The 24514-nt window shown below is 42.7% G+C and overlaps 2 protein-coding genes across 4 annotated transcripts in view; one reads left to right on the plus strand and one right to left on the minus strand.

The window, feature by feature from the left end:
* Nucleotides 1-24514, plus strand: part of SLC9A7 (solute carrier family 9 member A7) — an 83691-nt gene that overhangs the window by 50017 nt on the left and 9160 nt on the right. For 2 of the 3 annotated variants that reach the window (XM_086609775.1, XM_086609797.1), the window contains 5 exons: nt 8260-8371; nt 9774-9927; nt 16782-16841; nt 21335-21398; nt 23928-24010. In XM_086609775.1, the coding sequence (XP_086465901.1) occupies nt 8260-8371; nt 9774-9927; nt 16782-16841; nt 21335-21398; nt 23928-24010 (473 nt within the window). The remainder of the gene's footprint in view (nt 1-8259; nt 8372-9773; nt 9928-16781; nt 16842-21334; nt 21399-23927; nt 24011-24514) is intronic. The other variant, XM_086609786.1, reaches the window with a different exon arrangement.
* LOC147529410 (uncharacterized) lies at nt 336-4817 on the minus strand. Its single transcript, XM_086622489.1, is given in 5 exon segments — nt 336-433; nt 436-678; nt 681-886; nt 3377-3435; nt 4422-4817. Coding segments are annotated over 5 exon segments (1002 nt in total).

A 24514-nucleotide genomic window follows, 5' to 3' on the forward strand; every position in this document is an offset into this window, starting at 1 on the left:
GTAAAGCTGGTAATTTCAATACTAGGTATAATTTCACTGTGCATAAAAAACTTGGTTGTATGTATGTCGCTGTTGAGACGGACATGACATACACAAGTCCAAGCCGTCGTTTCCCACAATTCGCCCTTTTTGTATTTGTGCTAAAAAAAATTGCTCTGACAGTTCGCTGCAGGGCCCTTTGCAACAAACTGACCAGACAGGGCAACATTAATAACACAACTACAACAAAAATCAGAATTAACAACCCTGTTTTTAGCAATGATAACCAGCCAGACAATCCCCATCCCCTGGACAATTTATTCAGCCAGTCCCATCTGTCATCTGCTTGCAGTTTCTTAACTCCATCTTTCAGGAGCTGTATGCTCCTGTGTATTCATATAGCACATTCCTTCAAAATCTTCACATCCATGTCCTTACGCTAACAATAAAAAATAACTGCAGCTCTGTTTTGCAGTGTAGCATGCCTAACACTATCAACATCAGTTAATAAATCACTCAGTGCTATTGATGTAGCATTGGTTTGCTTACTCAGCCAACGTCCCAGATTTGTTAACTTTCTTAAGGCCACTGCTGCTGCAATGCCAGGTGCTAATGCTGATGCTGCTATAATTTCTCCAGGCCCCCAAAAGGTGACCTGGTCGTCACAACCAGATTCAAATTGAGGGTATTTCATTTTACTTGCTCCTTTTTATTGTGAATCATCGTGAGATTGGGAGTTGGCAATGTAAGCCTTCCAAGGCTACATGGTCCACTGTTGAGTTTTGATGGAAGCCCACCCCATGCTCTATCCCCACAAATCAAAAATATTCCTTCAGGCAAAGCAACTGGCATGTTAAAGGACCTTGAAATATTAGCAGAAGTATAGTTACACCAAGCAGTAGCATTTCTATAGACAGGTAATGTGGCATTCACATTTTGACCTGTCCTTGTGGTATTATATGTATAATTAAACATTAAATGTATAATTATACATTATATGTATAATTAAACATCCCAATAGCTCCAGTTCCTGTGTTACTTGAGGCAAATGTGCATACACTGCATCCCAGTTATCAATATTCACTGAGGGAGCAGACCTGTTACAGGATCCTGGTGTAATCGGACATGGCCACACGTCCAAGGGCAGCCCCACCAAACAGCTAGAGAAAGGATTTTCAGAGTTCGCAACAGAAAGGCATAGAGTTTCCTGCTGCGTTACATTTGCCAAAGTTACCCATACATTCCACTTTGGTTGCGGGATCATCCGTCCTTCAACAAGGTAAACTTTCCACCACAGGCCAGACACAATGAGCAGGAACCCACCTGGGGCCACCATCTGTTGAGACACAAGCATACCCTTGTCCCCAGGTTATTGTATGTCTCTTAATATGTAATACATAATAAGGAGTGTGTTGCTTTTGAATTTCAGTCCATAATAGTTTTAAAATTCCAAAAAGTTTTTCCTGAGTAACATGGCCAAGGACAGTCTTGTCTAACCATTGCACTAACCCAGCCATATAGGCCGAATCATAACAACATTAACAGGATGAGAAAATTGCTGAAATACCATAGTCAGAGCCCTCAATTCAACAATCTGAGGAGAGCCTTCTTGGTATTCCACTCTGTTCTGCCATTGATGTCCATCATACCAGACAATGGCAGCCTTCCCTGTTTTTCCTGAACCATCAGTGAACACCGTGGGACCAAGCACAGGGTCAGATTGGCGTAATTGTTTTTATGCAAATCAAATCTGGCCACCCATTTTTATTAATGGGTGTAAGGGCAGGTGATAACTAATTTGACCTGTATAATTTGTCATTGATGTTTGAAGTGCTGAACTATTGGCAAGGCACCATTCAAAATATTCACTTTGTACCGGTATCACAATGTTCTCAGGATCTCTTGCCAACAATTCCACACAGTGAACTCTAGTTTTCATAATAATTTGAGCTAAAAGTTCAAAAAGGCTAGGAGCAGTTTGCTTAGTTTTAAAGGGCAGAAAGGCCCTTTCCAAAACATGCAAGGGATCTTAGAATCATAGAATTTCTAGGTTGGAAAAGACCTTAGAGATCATCCAGTCCAACCGTCTGGATTTAATCCCCCATTAAACCATGTCCCTAAGCAGTACATCCACCCTTTTCTTACACACATCCAGGGATGGGGACTCAACCACCTCCCTGGGCAGCCTATTCCAGTGGCTGACAACCCTTTCAGAGAAGAAATACTTCCTAACATCCAACCTGAATCTCCCCTGACTAAGCTTATACCCATTTCCTCTTGTTCTATCACCCAACACTAATGTAAAGAGCCCTTCCCCTACCTCCCCACCATCCCTTCTCAAGTACTTGTAGGCCGTAATCAGGTCTCCCCTCAACCTCCTCTTCTTTAGGCTAAACAGCCCCAACTCCCTCAGCCGCTCCTCATAAGCTTTATTTTCCAGCCCCTTGACCAGTTTAGTCGCCCTTCTCTGGACTCGCTCCAGGAGCTCAATATCTCTCTTAAAGCGAGGGGCCCAAAACTGGACACAATATTCCAGGTGCGGCCTCACCAGTGCCGAGTGCAGGGGCAGGATCACTTCCCTATTCCTGCTGGTTACACTATTCTTGATACATGCCAGTATCCCATTGGCCTTTTTGGCCACCTGGGCACACTGCTGGCTCATATCAAGCCGGTAGTCAACCAACACCCTCAGGTCCTTCTCCGCCAGGCAGCTCTCCAGCCACTCTTCCCCGAGCCTGTAGCGATGCTTGGGGTTTTTATACCCCAAGTGAAGGACTCTGCACAATTCTTGCCAATCAGAATTCCATTGTGCAAGCATTGCAAAAGGTATCGGTTCATCTATCAAAACAAACACTTGTACTGATACAGTTAAATCAATTCTCCATATGTGTTTTTGCATGATTGCCTGTTCCACCTCTTCAGTTACTTGTTTTGTTTCGGGAGTTAGAACTCATGGTGCAGAAATGTCTAAGTCCCCTTTTAGCAACTCCAAAAGCGGTTGTAATTTTGAAGACGTCAACCCCAAATAACGTTGGATCCAATTAATCATCCCTGCTAGTTTTTGCACATCATTCAGAGTTTTTATGTCTATTTGCACCTGAATTGGTTGTGGTATTACCATTTGATCTAACACCTTCATACCCAGCTACAACCATGGCTGCTGGCGTTGCACTTGTTCTGGGGCAATCACCAATCCATGGTATTGTAATGACTTTTGTGCTTCAGCCTCCATTTCAGCTAGCATTACCTGCAAAGGTGCAGCTTGTAAGATGTCCATATAATGATAACAATACCCTGATGGAAACGCAGCTCGAACAGGGCTCAAGGCTTTTGCTACAAACACTGACAAATAGTGGGTGAATTTTTCATACCTTGTGGTAAAACTTTCCAATGATACCTTTTGGCTGATTCACTGTTATTCACTGAAGGCACCGTGAGTGCAAATTTCTCCATGTCCTGGTTAGCAAGAGGAATAGTAAAAAAACAATCCTTTAAATCCATTACTACAATTTCCCATTGCATGGGAATCATAGTTGGTGAGGGCAAACCCTGGTTGCAAGGCCCCATTGTTGCCATCATCTCATTGATCTTTCTTAAATCATGCAAAAAACGCCATTTTCCTGATTTCTTTTTTATCACAAACACAGGTGTGTTCCAAGGGCTGTGAGAGGCTTCTATATGTCCTGCAGCCAATTGATCTTTAACCAGTAGGTGCAGGGCTGTGAGTTTTTCTTGATTGAGGGGCCACTGGTCCACCCAAACAGGCTTTTCTGTCAACCATGTTAATGCCAGTGTGGGCTGTGTTACGCCCTGCAGCACAGTGACCCCTACTAAAAATCTGTTGTAATTTTCACCCCCCATTGTCCAAGACAGCCCCTCCTCCACAAATTCAAGGGTGCTGTGGTCACATATGGTCTAGTGGCCTTCTGTCCCTCAGGGTTGCTAATAAGGACAGGCTTGGCAGCCATAAAACTGTTAGCAACCCCCCCAAGACCCATTACTCCCATATTATTCGACACTAAAGGCCAGGTATAAGGTCAGTCACGTTGCGCGATGATGGTGATATCAGCTCCTGTATCCAACAAAACCATTAGTTTTGTCTGCAGTGGGGTTGCATGATCCATTGTAAGGGTGCAAATCATTTGTGGTCTCTTGTCACTGACAGTCTGGGACCAAAAAACAGATGGTTTCCCTGTAGATCCAAATCCGTTGTTGCACACAAGTTTGCGGATTGGTCTGCAGATTGTATTGTTGGTGCTGTATTGCTCCCGCAAAGGAGTTGCCAGGACTGTAGGGCATTTGTGTCTGTGCATGCCCCCTCACCCTCTTTTTGCGATTTTCCTGAATTGGCTGACCATTAGTATAAAACTTTGACATTGTTTAGCAAAATGATCTGGTTTACCACATTTATGGCAAGTAACTGTTACTGAGCTGCTAACTACCCTCTCTTTTCCGGCATTTGTTGTTGGCTTCTGACCTTTCAGTTCTGGACATTCTGATTTTATATGTCCCAGGTTTCCACATCTGTAACACTTCTGCTCCTTAACACGCAAGGCAGCTAGGGCGGTGGCTAGTGCAGCCATTTTGTGCTCTACAGACCCGACTTTAGCACACGCAGTAACCATTTCCTCTAAAGAGGGGTCTCCCAGTAATGTCTCAATAACTCTCTGACAATCAGGGTTGGCATTATCTTTCACCAACTGTTTTGTTAACGGGGCTCGCAAATTGCTGTCAAATACTTGTTTTTCTATAGCCCCTTGCAACTTTTTCACAAATTGTAAGAAAGGTTCCCTGACCCCTTGCTTAATTGTTGAATACCTTGCCTTAGGCTCCGCCATTTATGCCATGCGCATTAAAGCTTGCATCCCTATTTGCTTAATTTGTGCAAGAATTTGGGGATGCCACTGTGCTTGAGTTGCCGGATTGCTAAACACTTGACCCATTCCCATCAACACATCAGCACCTACACCGTGACAAGGGTCGTCTTGGGGCAGTTGCATATGTTGCAATGCCTGATGATCAGCCCGTTGTCTCCAAACGTTCATAAAAACTGAGTGCTGTACTGGCTGAAACATAATTTGAGTCAAATGTTGAAAATCACAGGGCACCAATACCTCTAAGTTCAATAATCGTAACAATTGTGTTAATGCTGGGGAATTCGGTCAATACTGGGCTACTGCCTTCTGCATATCCTGTATAACTTTCCATGACCATCCCACATGTTGATTGGGTTGATTAGAACCTGGGAGGGCTAACTCCACAGGGGATGCACTAGGTCCTCCCTCTGTTTCCATCACAGGTGGATCCTTATTGACCGGTGCCCCCAGTGCTTCAGTCAAGTCCCAGTCTCCAACCTCCATTGCTTTTTTCCTAACCGCATCCCAAAAACTTACTGCATTACGTGGCTGAACCATCGCTGTAGCAGGTGGAAACTCCCATGACCAGGGTAAGAGAGGCTGACACGGTAGACCTCCCTGTTTTCCCACCCGCTTTGCAGAAATAGAGGGTATCTCAGCAAAATCTCTCATACGATCATCCTCTCCGTCACTTTCTAGTAAAGGGGGATATAACTGATCCTGTATTTGCTCGTCCCCTGTCTCCTCAATATCAGAGGAATTCAGCAGAGAAGGGAGAGAGCGTGTTTCAACCTTAGAAGTTGCATATTTTTCTTTTGCCTCTTGTGGCTGCTGCCAAGACAACTTGTAGGGAGTAAATTTTTCCACTGCTTTTAGCTGTTCTGCAGGGGACACATATGTTCCTGATGATTTTTCCACCACCTTTAGCTGTTCTGTGGGGGATACGTACGTTCCCAGAGAGGCTGGCTCCACTAAAGAAGCAGGTTTCAGCAATCTTTTTCTTGGCTTAACCGCAGGCGGTAACCTCCCAGCTGAGCTACCATTCACTTCAGAAGTCTCTCCCACAACCTCATTTCCTGCAGAGGAGGTTATCGGAACAGAGTCCGTCTTATCCTCTGCTTCGTCGCGCTCAGACTTCAAGTCTCTCAAAGCCTCTAAAAGCGATCACCACGTTGTCAGTAAGTCTGTAGCGTCTCTTGCCCCACCAAAAGCAGCATGGAATAGTTTCTCCCCTAGGGCTTGCCAAACAGACACACTGAGTGCTGTGGCAGAGTTCACTTCAAGCCCTTGTCGCTGTGTCCACAACAACATTTTTTGGAGGTTATTATCAGTCACTTTCAGTCCTTTTCTTTTCAATATTAGCATCCACAGAGAAGGATGGCTTCCTCCTCCTTTGTGAGGTTATTCCCCATTGTCCCGCTCCCAGCGGCTCACCTTTCCAGGTGTCTGAGTTGATCTGGATCAATTCACAGCTTCGCCGCCGCTCTCAGCTACGCTGGGCTCCGTCTCCACCGCGCTTCGCCCTGCGGCCGAAAAGTTTGTGTCCTGATGTATCACGTCGGGGTCACCAGCTGTCGCTGTATGTCGCTGTTGAGACAGACGCGACATACACAAGTCCAAGCAGTATTCATGAGTGTGTGTGTGTGTTATTGCAGGTTCCAGCACACTTTTGTGCTAATTCTAACAGTGCACGCGACATAAGCAATTAGGTGACTGGTTACCTACAGCTGTTCACGCACCTTAGCCTAATACATGATCGGTGATCACGCGCTCTATGTAATTGTCGTGGTTTTAGGCTGATCCAGCAACTAAAACTCACACAGTCTCTCCTTCTCCAATAAAGTAGAGAGGAGAGAAAAAAAAACAAAAGGACTGAGGGTTGAGGCAAGAACAGAGGGAGCACCCACCAACCAGGGTCCTGGGCAAAACAGGCAGCGCTTTTCTCAAAGCAAAACAGTTTATTAATGATTACTTAGAAGGACAAAGGGAAATAAAAACCGATTACTTGAGAGGACAGAAAGAAACAAAACCAGATCTTAAAACCGACACCTTCCCCCCCCCCACCTTCCTTTTCCTCCCGGCTCTACCTCCTCCCCCCAGCAGCACAGGGGGCAGGGACTGGGGGAGTGCAGGTCAGTTCATTCCGTGCTGTTACTGCTGCTTCTTTCTTAAAGGAGAAGGAGTCCTTACACCCTTTTCCCCTGCTCCAATGGATCCCCTACCCACGAGGAAAAATCCACAAATTTCTCCAACGTGAGTCCAGCCCACTGGAAACAATCCTTCCCCACAGATTGCTCCGGTGTGGGCTATACCACAGTCTCGAGTACTTAGGGAGCTGTAGCCACTCGCTCCGGCGTGGGTCGTCACGAAGACTCCAGATGCCTTTCTGCCTTGCCGTGCCCCCAACACGACCATCCTCGGGCTCAGGCATCTTCTCCCCACGGGCTGCGAGTGGGTCGCTGCTCCACCGAGGCCGTCCTGGTTGCAGGGGGGCCGCCTGCTATCTCACCATCAGCTGCAGGGGAAACTCGGCTCCGGCACACCTCCTCCCGCTCCATCCTCACTGACCTGCTGTCGATGCAGCTGTTTCTCTCAGATCTCAGTCCTCTCCAGGTGAACTCAGCCCAGTGGGCACCCTGGGAGTGGGGTGCCCCCGAGTTCCCCAGCTGGCTCCGCCGCCGCCATTCTCCGTGGGCGGCGCCGGCCTGACGCAGGCAGCCGCCCGGCCGGGAGCCAGGGAGCGGGGGCAGTGCCCTCCTCCCTTCTCTGGTCGATCCTGGGCGAAGCACCTTTTCCGGCTCCCTTGTCCTGACTTAAATAGGGCAATTCGCAGAGGCGCCCTATTGGCTCAACCCCGAGGGGGATGGCAGTCTGATCTGATGGCCAGAACTAAGCCTAACCCGGATCCAAAACCGGGGAGGTCGCAGGGAGCAAAATCCCTCTCCTGCCACCAGAACCACCCCCCCCTCCACATCAAACCATGACAGTAATCCAAGCCAAATTCATTACATCATGCAATTAGTGCAAAAACACAGTCCGAGTTTCTTATCTTACGGTTCCTCCTTATCTTAAGGTTCCCTGGCTCTCCCAGCACCTGCAAGTTGTTTCCATTTCTTCTGTTCAGGGAGTTTCCAGATCTTCAGGGGTACAGAGCAATCTCTCCAAGGTCAATTTCTTCATCTTCTGTCCTAGGATCCATGGACCCGCCGTAGTTTCCCACAGTTGTATTGTTAAAATTTGCCTTTTATCCAATGAATTCTGTATGCATTTAATTTGTGAAAGTCTTTCATATAGGCAGAGATATCAAGAATGCTTGATATCATGATGTAAACTTCTCTCTAAACCAGAAGCTTCATGTTAGAGGTGAGTACCCAAGGGTGTATACCTCAGGAAAGTGAAATCCTTAACCCTTAGCTGTGAACAGATTGCAATCTTTTTGGGCAGAGCTGCACACATCTACCCTCTCTCCTTCTTGTTGAATCTGGGCAGAAGGCATAAGATCAGCTGGAACTTTCAGCACATGATGATGTTTTCAGGTAAAAGCAAAAATGTTTGGTAAAGAAAAAAAAAAATCTTATTTTTGACTCATAAGCAATTTATAGTACTACCTTCTGCTTTTATAATCCACATCCATGCATCCTGAATGGAAGACTTAGTGGTTGTTGCAGTGTGCCGTCATGTGTCTTTCAACTTTTACAGAAAATGTGTCATGTCTGGGAAGAGTGACATCTTGAAATGCCAGCTGCTGTCAGCAAGCAGTCACCTCATGTTGGGAATATTTTCATTTGAAGTGCATCTGAAGGGAATGGGGGAATTGGGATGCCTCTCTTCCAGAAGGTTGTTTCTAGCTGAGGTGATGTACGTGTTGTGCAGAAATAGGTATCTGCTGAGAAAATCAAGGCATATTTATGGATGCCCTCTCCCACTTAGTTGGGAGAAAGCAACATATTTGACTTAAACTCGCTTATGATTTCTGTCACAGAGATAACTGTTTAAGTTTGTCATTTAAAGCAAATAAGGGAATATTTGTCTGTGTCTAAACATGTGCAACTTCAAGAAGTGTACACCAGAGGACGTAAAGAAGATGGAGTCAGGCTATTTCCAGTGGTGCCCAGTGACAGGACCAGAGGCAATGGGCACAAACTGAAATGCAGGAGGCTCCCTTCGAACATCAGAAACGCTTTTTACTGTGTACAAGCACTGGCATAGGTTGCCCGGGGAGGTTGTGGCATCTCCATCCCAGGAGATACTATGATTCTATGAGATATTCAAAAGCTGTCTGGATGTGATCCTGGGCAACCTACTCCATGTAACCCTACTTGAGCAGGGCAGTTGGACCAGATGACCTCTAGATGTCCCTTCCAACCTTAACCATCCTGTTATTCCGTGATTCCCCTACTAAAGAAGTCTGCAGATGGCCAAATGCAGTCTGCAAATGGCTTGTCCTTGCTAGTGGGCTTCCATAATTGAGGGTGGGAGAATATAGTCTGCCTGTGAATATGTTATTAACTAGAATATTTTCCCAGCTGATAACAATTTCATATCAAAAACTCATGCTTCAGTTATAGAATCAAATGGAAAAGTGTACGTTTTCATTTGGATTCAGGGAGCTGCTTGATTCCATAATATGTTTTGCTGTTGTCCACAACTTGTTTGTTTCTGCATTTCTTTCCTGTTAGTTTCTGGAAATATTTACACCTTTTCTTAGGACTCATGGATTCTTTAAGCTCCAGAAAACTACCAGGGCAAATTATGTTCTAAATCATCCCAGGGCATAATTTAACAGGGAAACTGAGAGAATTAAAGCTTGCCAGAGTCAAGTGCTTTCTGCCTGTCACTTTGTGCCTGTATGGCATGGAGGGAGCAAGGAAGGATGCTGTGTTGTGAATAGGCGCGGTTGCACTTCTGAAGCTCTGCTGTTTCTTTCTTTTTGCATAGGTCTCAGGGGAGCCATGGCGTTTGCTCTGGCTATACGAGATACGGCTACCTACTCGCATCAGATGATGTTCTCAACAACTCTCCTCATTGTCTTTTTCACTGTGTGGATTGTTGGTGGAGGTACAACTCCTATGCTGTCATGGCTGAACATCAGGTCAGTATGCAACTGTATGCTGGGGAAACTTGACTTTAAGTGGCAAATGTGCTAATCTGGAATAGTCTTACAGAACTTGTTTGATGATTGATAAAGGTGTTCTACGTATTTAGAACACTGTTTTATACAGGAAGGTGCTACTGCAAGCTGGTAAAGAAAATGTACAAGATGCTGCTGGGATTCAGCTTAAAGCTCTCTGATGCTCTGTTTATAGGTATCTAGGTCCTTGTCAGTACAGTAGGATATGAAAGAGTGTTGCCTGATACAGCAGCCCCTATATTGAGAAGAAAGAATCTAGTCCTATATAAATTTCTCTTCCTGTTATACTAGGACATTTCCCTGTCTTCTGGCTCCTTGTAATGGCCCTGTTCTGTTTTTCAAGTCAAATGGAGTTTTTAGTGGGTGGTGCTAAACCAAATGCACTTTAAACATCCATCCAAACAAACCTGATGTTACCTAAACCACTGGGAAAATGGAATCTTGCTAGTCTTCTGAATGTATTTCCTCCTCTTTTGAGGAGACCTACCAAAATGGTAAGCAGCATGATTATAGCCATTTGTAAACTCTGGCCAGTACTTGATTCTTCAGGGCTGCAAGTACATTCATGTTTGAGGATACTTGATAACAGAAATATTAGACAATCATGAATGAATCATTGTTAAAAACATAACATATGTTATCATTCTGTGAAAGTTTTGGCAGTTGAGAGAAGCAAAGGTAAATAATGGGATTAAAACAATGTATGCTGTACAAATACTTCAGTGTGTTTTCATACATAAATTATTTACACTTCTTGGTACTTGAAAGCTTACTTTGTATTGCTTTCTGATTGTGCTATCCAGCATTTGTCTTCCCGTTGTGTTTTTTCCTAGTCTATCACAAGACGATCTTAGATAAAACCAGTTTCAGTCTTTGGAAGAACTGACTATTCTTAGAGACTGGTACTGCTTTTGGAAAACTTAAGTGAACTGTTTGTGGCAATAGGTAGCAGATGCTTTCTAGGTTGGGAAGAAAAGATGGATAGGACTTCCAGATATGCTTGTGAACTCTTCTCATTGAAGGTAGCATGTGTCCAGCCTGAGACAGACATTACAGTGACTTACAGGATCTCACCTCTGTCTAACAACAAGCATTGGGAAATCAGAGTTTCTTTTTTTTCATGCCAAAACTGTCTTTAAATGCAAGTTCCAGATGTGTGGCTATCGCATCAGAAAGAGGCATCATTTCCATGTAGTCAGGCTCTCTGAAGTCACTAAAACCAGGTTATGCAACACCTGGTGTGAAGTCAACAACAAAAACAATTCAAGTGCAGTTGCATCATTAACAATCATGAGATACCACATCATAATGATATTTCTAAGCCCAGCCTGTCTGGTTTCTGTTCCTGTGTGAGAGCTGTGTAACGCCTTTAACCAGATACCTGGAGTAGGTACTATGTGCAGCTTTCCATTTGGCACCTCTGACAATAGAAGCGGGTTTCTGTCCCATAGCGGTAGACAAGGAACAACTGTACTTACTTTGGCAAGCAGGGCAGGCCTGGTGTCTGCATAACCAGCAGTGCACCTAGACTGTCTGAGGTGAGTCATACCAGCAAGCAGGAGATAGGTTCTGGCTAGCAACACACGGGTAAAAACACTTCTTGCAGTCTGCTCACGATGGCAGAGCAAAGTGTGCCGAGATCTGCCTGCAGCCTCTGCAATGACTGATGTGAGGATATCCCTTGTCTGCCCTCCACTTGAGTAGGTTTCAAACCATCTTCTGAAGCGTGGCTGCAACCACGTGACCTGCAACCCAGGTCAACAAAACTAACAGCTCTCTTGTAGGTGTTGGCGTCCTGAGTCTTCTGCCCTACTGCCTGCACCTTTTTTTTGTTGAGGGAGCATGATTGGTTGTTTCCTTCAAACCTTATCGTCCAGTAAGGGACAGGATGCACTGCTGAACACTTAGGTGAAGAGCAATTGTGTTCAATCTGCCTGTATCAGAAGGCAGCTCATGAGTGCAGTCAACCATGTACTTTTGCCACAGTGCTCCCTTAGTTGTCAGCAGTAGGACGGGACTGAATGCCAGTATGTAGCCCAGCTCCTGGCTGACTAGAAACAAGTTCTGAGATATCAGGGTCTTGTTTTTTTTCTTTTTCTTTTGTTTTCACCTCATTGAGCCTGGGAAGCAGTTCGTGAGAGCTTCTCAGAAGATACACTTACTCCTTTAGCAGGACTTACCTAGCTCTGTAATGAGACTCCGTGAGCCTGGCTGACGCGTTGCTGCTGAAGGGAGAAATGGCTAACACCATATCCATTCCAGGCTTGCCCTTCAGGTAGACTATACTTGCAAAAATCATGAATGTGGCCAACAAGGAAGAACTAGAAAGGCTGTGATACCATTCCTAGAGGAACAGCAGCCAAAAGACAGTTGGCTGAACCATAGCTTTGAGTGTTTTGCATTTTTTTGAGATTTACTCACCCTTACTAGTAAGCAGTAATTTTTAACTGTAGCTTGTTTGGCATGGTTGATGGAAAGTAAATGGTTAACTTCCCTTTTAAGGGAAGGATATCATGGAAACACGGGAACTCTGCATAGGAAGTATTTTAGAGAACCGTATGGGTCTGCTTACAGCTGCCTCGACAGGCACCGCTCTACTAATGAGGGAGACGCTGCACTTTTTGAGATCGCATGAGATGAGATTCGTGCCGGGAGGTGGCAGCCGTGTGCAGCTGATGGAGAGTTAGAAACTTGGTGCTGGTAAAGTACCCTGTGCTGTGACAGAGATCTTTCCGCTGGAAAGCACGAAGTCCTGTCTGACCTTAGAGATTTAAGAAAGGGACGAATTCGTTTCCAGCTGAATTTTAGAAATATGCTGCTTTTCTCTTTTCCAACCCTTTCTACCTAGTGGAACAGATAGGCAGGAGGAGATGAAGGTGAAACGCTGGCCCAGTGCCTCACTCAGCTGCAGAAAACATAGTGCTGGTGCAGTCCTGAGGCTTTTCGTTAGGGAACTTATCCCTAGGGTGGCCTGGGATGCTTTCTGAGCCTTGGCACTTGCCTATTAGGTTAGATTGCAAGAGGCTGGAAATAAATAGTGCTCCCATACAGGATTATCTAGCAGAAAAGAAGTTAAAAAGATGAAAGGTGATTTGCTTCCTAGATTAAGTGAATGAAGAGACATAGAGAACTAATGCCTCTTGTGTGGTGGACTTAAACGTCAGGATTTATGTGAACTCTTGAAAGGCCAGCTCTCATAGGAAGTTTGGAACAGTTGTGTCCTGGCTGACTTTGGCCTTTATGGAAGGAAAGATGGAAAGTCAGTCGGTCCTTACAAAGTCCTCATGAAGTGGCTGGCCTTGCTGCAGTGTGGAGGTGAGGAGAAGACAAGGGCCGGCTTTAACAAAGAGTCAACCAAGACAGATGACCACACCAGGGGGTCTTTGCTTAAGGTTTTGCCTACACAATTTAAGTAGAACAGGACCAGAGAGCTGACTCCAGCTAAGACTTTAAGCCTGGCTTGGTACCACTATGTTCCTGGGGAGGCAGTTGTGTGCGTGCATGGGGTAACACGTACGTAAGGATCCAGAATTACTTTGCTGTGGCGCAGAGGTAGAGGCATGTGCCTCTGGCAGCACCATTAATTGCATGGCAATTGGGATGCATGCTTTGTTCTTCTGGTGGTCCCTTCTCTCCCAAGATGTGAACTATATTAAAATGGGTCGAGGGAGGAGAGGCTAACATGAAAATTAAGTTTTGGTAAAGTAAAAAGAAGTATAAGGAGGAAAACAGGCAAAAACGCCCTCTGCCTCCCCTTGCTCTGCTCTAAATGTCTCAAGTAATCGGGAGAGCAGGTATCTTTCCAGATAGGGTATGTTACCAGTTTATCAGGGCCCACTGGTCAGGCTTAAATGTACAGCTAAGCAGAGCACTTATGGTTTGTAGCAGGGACTTAACTTTAGTTTACTGCTTAACTGCTTGGGAAAGTGAGGTCATGACAGAAAAATCCAAGTAAAACATAATGGGATGTTTAGATGCTTTTGGTTTCTGCCACTTGATGCTGAGCAAGTTAAAAATTAACACCAGAAACTGGAGTTAAAGCCATGATGTCATGTGTCTGAATTTCTTGGCTGTCTATCAGCGAGATGTGTTCAAGCATGTGAGTGGTAAACAGTTACGCTTTTCTAGCAGATTATTTTTTTCTTAGAAACTAAAGCATGACTTGGATATTAAAAATATAGTCTCTTCCTTTGAGACTAAAACAAAGAATTTCCTGCCTGAAGTTTTAACAACTTCAGCAAACTAAAGAGCCCTGTAAATCAAAACCACTGGCCAAGTTCCTCTTCTCAGAAAAGTAGCTGACTTATCATGTCATTTATCTGTCACAGGAAAAAAGGGAACTCCTAGCATTTGTATTGCAAAATAATATTTTTTCCAGTTTTCATTAGAGGCTACTGACCTGGTTCTTTTCATCTTGAATGAAGCAACATGTAGATTAATGCTTTCCTCCCCTTCATAAACTGCCTCAAATGAGGAAGTTCATGTTTATTTTAATGAGGAAGTTTCAGTTATACTTAACAACCTTTTTCTAAATCTTAAATGTATTCTATCTTTCAATTTAAAATATTTTAGACGTCTTTCTACCAGAGAAATTAAAGGTTGCACAGACAATGTCAACTTATATTTACTACCTTATGTCTGACTTTTGCAAATAAAGTCTTTTTAAGAGCTTTTTATCTAGTGATTTTTTTTTCTCTTTAAATGAACAAACTGAAAAAGAAATCTAGAAACACTGACTCTCACATAGCAGCTATGTGAACTACCTACCTATCTGGGATGGTGGCAAAACGGACAGCTTGGTGGCAGTCTCAGGTTATACTCTATTAACCTACCTAGGGTGGATCAACAATAAAATGTGCATTTCTTGAATATCATGCATCAGTGTGCTGTGATGGCAGGAGGTGAGTGTTGGTGCTGGGATTCAGCCTTGCGTTGTGTTCGGGACTGAGGTGGGGGATGTCTGATAAGAGGTCACGTCCTTCTGTTTTACACCCTGTTTCTGTTATTCTACAGCTTAGATCCTTCACTGCCTTCTAGCTGCTCTCTGCTGCCCATGAAGGGCAAATACACAGACACAGGCACTGTCCCTTGCCCTCTGTTGTGGGCTTTTTCCTTTCACCGTGCCTTTTTCTGCACTGTTTTCACTAGTTGTCTTTCCCTATCTAGTTTCTCCTGTCTTCCTCCTTTCCCAATCTCTAGTTTCATCAGTCGTGAATCTCTCTTAATGGAGGTGCAGAGCAGTCTCCAAACCTCCCGCCTCACCCCTCTGGGTCTTTCCCTTGGTAGGCGATTGCCTCCTCTTTTGGTTGTCTGGATGTAGGCATGGGAGATGTTTCCTTACCTCTCTGCTTGTGCTGTGAAACATTAGCAATTCACTCCAGAGAGAAAAAGTGTGGGGAAGGCCCAGACCCTGTAGGTGCTGGGTTGAATTGTATCTACAGCACACGAGTGGTACGGGTTTAACTGCCAAGCTCTGACAAACCTCAGTGGACAGTTTTAGGAGTCATTATCTTGGTTAGGTCAAGTAAAAGAAAAAGAATACTCAAAGGTACCCTAAAACCAACCTGAAATGACTTTTCCTAATTCCATTTTTTTTTTTCATGAGTGGGTTTTATTTAAAAAAAACACATGATGGTAGGAATTGTCGTCTTTCTCAGCTGTCTTCTGAGAAACGGTTGAACTCTTCCAAAATAGCTAAAATTTTCCAAAAATGCTGCACTCATTATAGACATCTGGGAAAACTTCAGTATATTAACTTGGCAAAGATACAGCAAAGAGAAAGAAGTTGTGGAAGGGAAGTTGTTGGGCAGATTTTAATTTTAGGTTTTGCTGCATATGCAGAGCTGTCTCAGTGTTGGTCTTTCAGAGCAGAGTGCTCTGATCTGGAGTGTATGTCGGTATGGGAGAAGAGCTATTGAACCAGGAATGCAGAACAAATCTATCCAATGTCTGGTGTTTGCCTCGGCCTTCGTGAATTAGATGAGTGCATGCTCTTCATAGCGCAAGCTATGGCCTTAAATGTTTGGTTCCCCAAGATGTGAGCCTGCAGTCCGGATGTGTACACCTGCTCTTTGTGAATTCGGGCCTCTGTGGACTTCTGATCATCTGGTCTTTTATTTCACATAAGCAGTATATAGTTCATGTAGCATGTCTTCATGGGAAAACAGGCGAAAAAATACCCACAAGCTGCTAAGGAATTTACGTGGAAAGTACTAGAAACCAAACTGCTTTCACTTGTGTTTTTACTTTTTTTTAAGTACTATTGCAAAAGGCAAAGCAAGGAGTAGAAGCACACTCTGCTGTGGCTGGAGATTAATTATATTAAAGATTGTTAATTGTTAGTTAAAACAAGTGATTTAGTACATATTGCCAGCTGTATTGGGCTGGCAATATGTGCTAAATATGAAACTAGGCAGCATTGATGGCCTCTTTTGTATATGGATAGTTTCCTGTCATGACTTTCTCTAATGACTTTTTCTCTTTTAGACCATGTGCAGGTCCAAAGCGGTAGGAAATGTCTTAGACCAGCTCTCTCTGTGTAGCAGCTCTCTTGAGAGCTATTGAACCTGATTTTCTGGAGGAGGTGGCCTGTCACAAATATAGGTGATTTGCCAGCCTGAATCTGAACATCTGAAGAAAATTACTGGACATCTCAATCATAAAGTGCTGCTGTTGCTAATTTTTATGGTTTTTGTCACTTTGTCATTGTTCTGCCATTCTTATTCGTGTATGCTTTGTCGTTTTTTATTGGGTAGGGGTTTTTTGTTGGTTTATTTTGTTTTGCTATTTCACATTGCATTCTTGTACTGTACCAGAGTCGGTGACCATGTTCCATCGGTGGAAGAGATGAGTGAAAGCCGCTGGCTGTATTTCAGGTGACACTGTGCTTTCCTTTATACCAAATGAACCTGATGCTTGGCTTTCTTTATCTTCATAACACTAAGTGTGTGCTTTTTTTCTCTACTATGGCATGCTGCTGCTGCTTCTCCTTTTCTGCAGAGTGCCGTAGATGTTCCTCAATTCTGAGTCTGTTCTCTTCTTCTGTGCTGGGAGAGTGTGGATCATGCATCATGTTTTTAGCTTAAAAAACCCAAACCGCAAAACACCACATCCTTTAACTCTTGTGTATGTGTAATTAATAAAGCAAAATGAGTGTCTCTGACCTGGGAAGTCTTGAAAGCTGGTAAATCATGGATGTGATCCTATGCTCCTTAATCACACGGGTATTCTTAAGTATTCTTTGGGATTGTTTCATACAACTGTTCCAGTTGGAAGGGACTTCATAGATGGTTTAGCCTGGCCTGTTTGGGGATCTATTTTAAAAACTGAGGTTTTATCACATTGCTTTATAGGAAGATGCTAGTAAGAGTGGAGATAAACCAGAATCCTAGTCTTGTCCAGTTGACGGTTTCTAGAAGTGATACACGTATAAAGAAAGAAGGGGGGGAAAAAAAACCTATGGCTGGCAGCTATAGGAGAATGTGTGTGTATATATAAATATACACAGAATATTTATATAAAGAAAACTCCTTGGGGCGGGGCACTGGTAAGTTTTTCATGTATCCTGTCACACTTGAAGGTTCCCAGCCAACTTCTAAATTTGCCAGAGATACAGGACGTTAGCTTATACAGAGAATTTGAGAACTGTTATCTATTACAGTCAGTCTTGACTGTTGCCACATGAATTACATATGCTAGAATGTAATAAAGACATGTATTTTGAGAGCTTGTCATCTATGTGTTGCAAGGCCTCGGAAAGATTTTTGAAGTATCAGAAGAAATTATTCCACCCATTTTAAAATGACATAGTGGATAACTTGAAGTAGTTCTATCTGCTTTTTTTACCATTCCTTTCCATACACTTAGTTTCCACTTTGCTTTCCACATTTTGTGTGTCAGCCATTTTTCTACCGCACTGCTTAAATTACTGAATTATTCATAGGCTTAGGATTTGAGGGATCGAATCTGAGTAACTGCTTTCCTACATGTGATGCTGGAGTTCTAGCTGTAGAATAAGGACCAGAAAGGTCAGGAGTCAGGTAAGAGCAGAAACACGGTGCCTTGTTATGGGGCCTTAGGAGCTCAATAGTAGTTCCTTTGCTGTTACAGAGGTCTTAAAATGTGAAAAGCCTTTTATGTCTCAAAACAAAAAAAAAAAAAAAAAAAAAAAATTTCGTTAGCGAGGAGTGAAGAAATATACTTAAATTGGATTTTTACTATAGCGTATGCTTGTCTACAGATTCCAGTAAACTTCCCAAGGCAGAAGTAAAGATGGCTGAACTTTATGTACTAGTAACTGTTTGTTCTGCAGTATTAAGGTATCTGTCAAGTACCAAATTGGTGCCAATGGGGGAAACAGATGGATTTTTCACCAGTTTTGGGATATATATGCATTGTTACAGCTGAAAGACTGCACATATTCTTTATCTAACTTCTGTTTTTTAAGAGTTACTTATCTGAATCACTACTATATACCCTCGGGGAATCCACACACAACTGCTGCAATGGGCTTTCAGAAAGAACGGATGGGAAAACAAAGATGCTGGCTGGCATCTGCACTGCCCTGGCCTTGGCTGTCCCCCAGCCGATGTGCCCCCTAGTCTTCGTCACCCAGTGTGTGCCTCTTCAGCAAAACGCTGTTTTTAACCAGAGCTTGCTTGCTCACCTGCCTTTCTGCCAGGGGCTTTGAGCAAAACACCACAGTCACTAGCAAGGCTACCCTCTCTGTGCCTCTGATCTCTGGGAGGGGGATCTGCATCGATCGATCCAGTAATAATTTTTCTTAATTTCAAAACTAGTTACATAAATGAGAACTGGTATTGGCCTTTAGAGCATATTTAAATTACGGAAAGCTTTCTAAACGTGCTTAAGGATGTGAGATGGATTTTTTTTTTCTTTTAACCACCAGAAAAAAAAATTGTGTTGAAGACATACGTGCATCAGCTTTACTTGTACTTTTAATTATGGAAGTAGTTTAGTAAGGATGAAGTAGCTAAATGTTTTTTGTGCTTCTCTTCGCTGTGAAGAAGGTTAGGGGAGACTTGACTGGTTTTTGGTATTGTTTTGTTTCAGGTGATAAAGATGAAACTTCCTTAGAAATTTGGGGGCAGAGCCTGCAAAAACATGATGCTTGTCGTGAGACCAGAGTGTATATATTTTGAAACTTAAACAGGCAGACTTTCTACAAAAAAAAAAGCTTCCTATACAATTCATGCTAGAGTAGAGGGTAAGAGACCCAGTATGCTGATTGAAAGATACAAAAAGTAGTTGTGGGAATTCAAATAGTAATGTATTTTTCATTAATCTGTGAACTGAGTAGCACACTGTGAAACACGAACTTAAAAAAAAGTGATTTATAGAAACGAGTTAATTAGAAATATTTGAAATGTAAATTCACTTGAAGAATAACTTTGAAAAAAATTTAAAATGGACAAGTCTGTATCGATATACTATTTCAATATTGAAAGAAATGTCTGTAGTAAGAATTTTCTTTTGAAAAGTTGAAGCATTTTAATATAGAAAAGCCCTCTTTTCCTCTTCAGCGCAACAGTGAACCCAAACACCTGGCCTGTGATGTACTATGACTTTTCACTGAACAGTATGGTCATCCTACTTTGGTCCTTCACTAAGCCCCCTTCTGCTCCCTAAGGGCAGTTAAAATCCCCAAAACAAACGCACAACCTTGAAAGTCAAGTAAAAGCTGAGACATTCTGAATTGTTTGGTGGTCTTATGTACTGTGAAGTGAATGGGTAGCCCAGTGAGTTAAAACTATTTAGGGAATGCAAGCAATGTTCGTCTTCTGGAACACACTTCTTCAACTCCCCGCTGGTATTGCCAGTTGCACGACCGACTTGAGCGTGGCTGCGGTGCGTAGTGCGTTCGACCTCTCCAATGTGCAGCGGGCGTTTCGAAAGCCACAAATCTTTTTCTTTTCTTTTTATGTGTATTTATAAAGGAATGTGCAATCTTATGTATATATTGCCCATACCAAGTGGGTTTCCTGATGTGGCTTGTCAGCTTTCTGCATGAGGCTTCATTAGGTAACTAGTTTGTCTACAGAAAACCCTTCCTGTCATGTCTTCACTGCTTAGTGATAGCCTAAGCAGTAACATCTAAGCCCTTGTAACCTTTCAGAATTCTTGTGTGTGGCATTTTATTTTAGCATGTGTTACAGTCCAGTACCCAATCTGTCTGTCCAGTCTTCCCTTAAACTGGTGTTTTAGTCTTGAGGCTCGTCAGTGCCAATGAATTGCCAGGGTAAATGTGCCTAAGGGTTGATGTGGAAAAAGGAAGTGATGAGGAAAGAAAAGAGACTCAGGAAAATATGCAAGCAGAGGACTGGGTCAGCACTAGCTCTGTATGAGGCTGCTGAAGCCTGTTTTAGAGTAGCCTTCTTGGTTTCCCCTGAACTACGTTGTCATTTGAGGCCTTGGTTGGAGGTCTAGGTTCTAGAAGAGAGCACAGAGATTAAGGCATGAATAGGATTTAAAACTAGACAAGTCTAATCTTAACAAATAGCTACCCCCAAAACAGACCAGAAAAACCTGAACATAATTACAAGGATTAAATACCCATCTTGGATAGGAGCACTGTGTGAAAGGATGGTTTCATAATAAGATGCTTGCTAACTATGCAAAAGCAAGTAGACAGTTCTTATTAATGTATTATTCTGTCATCATCCACTATTTCATTATACATTGATGTAGACATATACATTTTATACATACTATGGCCCTCCCTGACTTAGGTGGGAGACCAGACTAGACAGACCTCTTGTTAATCCACTGTGGCTGTGTTGTGTTAGGTGAATGAAACTTGCAGCAAATTAATATTATGAGTATTTATAAAGTGTTTTTATTGCTTCACATAGTGCATTAAAACTTGGTGTGTGTGTGGCTTTTTTTGAATTGTATATTTGCGCCATTCTCTGGCCTATCTGGCAGCTAAGTTATTTGCTCTGTCAAATATTTAGCTTGGGTTTATTCTTAGTCTCTGATTTCTTGCTGCTGGACATGAGGGATGTTCTCCACTGAAGAGGATGTCACCTACAGTTCACCTTTTAAGCCAAAAATAGTATTTGCCAGTGTCCTAAAACAATTGACAACAAAGGTAAGCAGTTAAAGTTGATGCTGAGATGGAGTTAAAGCTGTTATCTACAGATAGTTGCTGCTTCAGTGAAAAAATATCTCATTTATAGCTACGTAACTGCAGGGGAATAATAGACAGCTCTTCCTCAAACTATTCTTATAACTTCTCTGAATGCAGCTTTGCTGGGTGCTAAGTGCTTTTAAAATGCATTCTACCAAACTTGGAGCATTTGCAAGCCTCAGTAACACTACTTGCTTTGTCTTCCTAATGTTTCTGTAGGGTTGGGGTTGACCCAGATCAGGATCCTCCACCTACTAACGACAGCTTTCAAGTCTTACAAGGAGTAAGTAATTACATAACTTCTCTATTAGGCTGATCTTATTTTATAACTAAGACAATAAAGAATTGCAGAAGCTACGTGCATGGATTAAACCTTTCTCTTAGCTGGCAAGTCAGTAATACATTTTACTTTATAATACTCAAGTAATGTCCACCAAAAAGCATTCTGTGGTGTAGGGTGTAATGCTACAGTCTTCAAATTTTTGTGTACGCATATAGATAAAAGGCATCAAAAACCTTCCCAAATCTGCTAATACACTGCATTTAACAATGTGGTTTCCTCTTACCCACCCACCCAACATGCTTGCTTTTAACATGCTACAGCATGAACGATCCTCCCCAAGACTGACCCAGAGATAATCCTTTTGGCTACTGTTCAGTAATTGATACCAAATTTTGACCCTTGGACTTGCCTAGAATCAAAGATTAAGTTTACTAATCCGATTTCAACTCCTGTATATTGTACCACAAGCCAGCTGCATCTTGCCTGTACTGTGTACCACCTGTATAAGGCAAAAGGAGCACTGGAAAACTGTAATTTATATTCAGCAAACTCTCGCTGTAAATCTTCAGTACAGCTTTCTATGCATCAGTAACAACCCAAGAGTTGACTTTTTTACCTGCAAAATGCTATGGCAAACACCGCTATCGAAAGAATGTTGTTCATAGCAGAAATTTCGGTTTTCCTCACCTATAAACCGAGTGAATTAACAGGAGGAGTGAAAGGTTTTTGGGGAAAAAAAAAAACACACTCCACAACATTTCCTGAGGCTTAACTGGAAGCTTCCTCTGTCCAGACTGTAGTTTACACTCTCCCAAAGTCCTGCTTGACACTAATTGTTCAGTAGCACAGCTGTAGGAACCTGCTAGAGGAAGCTGAATGGCAGGAAAGACAGATGACTTTCGACCCGGAGGATGCTTAGGGTGCAAGCGTGTGAACTCTGCTTTGTAAACCTCAGGTTGTATGATGCCGGTGTTCAGGCTGGTCACAGATACATGCTGTATTTGGGATCAGCTTTCCTATTAGTGGTTTCTCCTGCCTTGCCTTTTTTTTTTTTTTTTCATTTGTGGCAGGTTGTACAAGTAAGAGTTACTTGCACAGGAAGCGTCTCTCTCATTGCAGAAATTGTATTAGGCATCTTTGTAGAAGCCTGTGTCCGGCACACAAAATAGATTCTGAAATGGTAGGTTTCGGTACCAAAAAGGGTCAACTTGGTTTTGTAGCCATCTGGAAGAAACCAGAAGGCCAGGCCTCAAAACACATTCTACAATGAAGGCCACATTGTTGCATAAAACCAGGGTTAGAAAGTGTTATCATGGTAAGATGACTTCAGCCAGTTCCGACTGAGCTTGTCAGTATTTGAGGAATTGCTTTAACAAGAAATGGGCATGGGTATTCTGTTCTCATTCAGTGTCTGAGTGGAAATAACTTCTTTGCTTTTTTTTCCCATGTAAACATAGAGCACGTAACCATTTGTTTCCCTCTTTAGTTGTGCGTTGCATTCTTAATGGATTACATTAGTCAGTTCCCTTTGGATTCCTCTTTCTTTCACCAAGCCAAGACTAGCAGCATGTCACAGTTAAAGAAAATACATCATTTGGGAGTGAAAATGTGCTAAGCTTTAACTCTTGGTGGATCATGGATTTTTTTGCAGATTGGAAGTACACAGGGCAATTCTGTCTTGTTCTTTTCCAGTAGTTTGGAAGATGATTCATACAAGGCGTTCTCACTTCATCTGTTTTCCTGTGTTTAACTTCTGGCCTCTGGCCAAAAAAAACCCCAAACCCAACTCAAAACAGTAAAAAAAGTAAAAACAAATGCAGCTGCAGACCAGCTGGTGTGATGACTTGCTGCACAGCTAGTAAAGAGATTATATTTAACACTATTAGCAGTGCTAGATATATCTGAGCTTGATCTAGCACTTAAGAAATTTGCATAACCTTCCTCAATTGTGATTTTTATATGGATTCCCTGTTAAGCATGAACTTTTAAGTGTGATATTTTTCGTTAGGTTTGTGAGAGTTTAATAGGTATGGTAAATTCCCTTGTTCTTCCAAGGAAGCAATAGGCTTAAGGAAAGAACATCAAATAGACCTACAGTTGGGAAAGCCAACCAAGCAATGGATGGGGATCAGTCTGGATTATTCCAGTTCATTTATTTGGGGAGGAGGATGAGGACAGGACATCAGTGAGGTTTATTTGTCAGTTTTGGACTTAATTCCATATCCATTACTGCATTAACTGTGTGATAAGCTTTTAGACTCAAGGAAACTAGGTGGTAGAGGGATCATTAAGGTAACTTGAGGGTAATGAAGAGGATCTACTTCTTCTCTGTAGTAATTTCTGGTCTTTCTAGGGAAAGTATTCTTCTCAGTATAAGTGCATCTCTAAATAGCTTGCTTTTGCAGTCCAAGTACAGTATTGAAGTAATCTGGCTTTTTTGGACAGGACATTATAATGTGAATGATTGGAATGTATGATTTGAGTTTTTTCTGCCTGAAATAATTGAATATGTTTTTATCTTATTTCTAGGATGGCCCAGACTCTGAAAGAAGGAACAGGACAAAGCAGGAAAGTGCTTGGCTCTTCAGGCTGTGGTATAGCTTTGACCATAAGTATCCTTTTGAAAACACAGCTTAGCTTCAGGGCATGAAATGTTCACTTTTTTCCTTTCTGCGTACCCATATGTAGCCTTAAGCACTTTCAGAGAGTCGAACAGGAGAAAGACAAAGTATTCGACAGTTTCAAGGCACCTAACTGAAACTTGAACTCACTGCCTCAGAAGACAGACCTTTCCTTTCTCTAATGCATCGTGTGTCACACTTGCTGGAGGACAGAAACCAGTCAGTTCTAGGAGCTGAAGTTCCTTCCTAAACAATAAGACAACCAATTAACTATTTCAGATCCTCTGATTTGTTCCATTAATTTGTTCTCATCTTCACTGATGCTTATAGCGCAAACTAGTTTTGCAGTTCATTGTACATGTCTAAACCCCGACTCATTGCTCTGAAGAGCCATCTGCTTTTGTGATGAAGTCCTCGTTGAAAACTCATTGCTGATACAGGAGGTTCTGGAACTAAATATCTACATGTGATCCAGCTTATTCCCTTCAGTATATC

This window comes from Tauraco erythrolophus, chromosome 1 (genome assembly GCF_009769465.1).
Source record: "Tauraco erythrolophus isolate bTauEry1 chromosome 1, bTauEry1.pri, whole genome shotgun sequence".
In the NCBI taxonomy this organism is placed as follows: Eukaryota; Metazoa; Chordata; class Aves; order Musophagiformes; family Musophagidae; genus Tauraco; species Tauraco erythrolophus.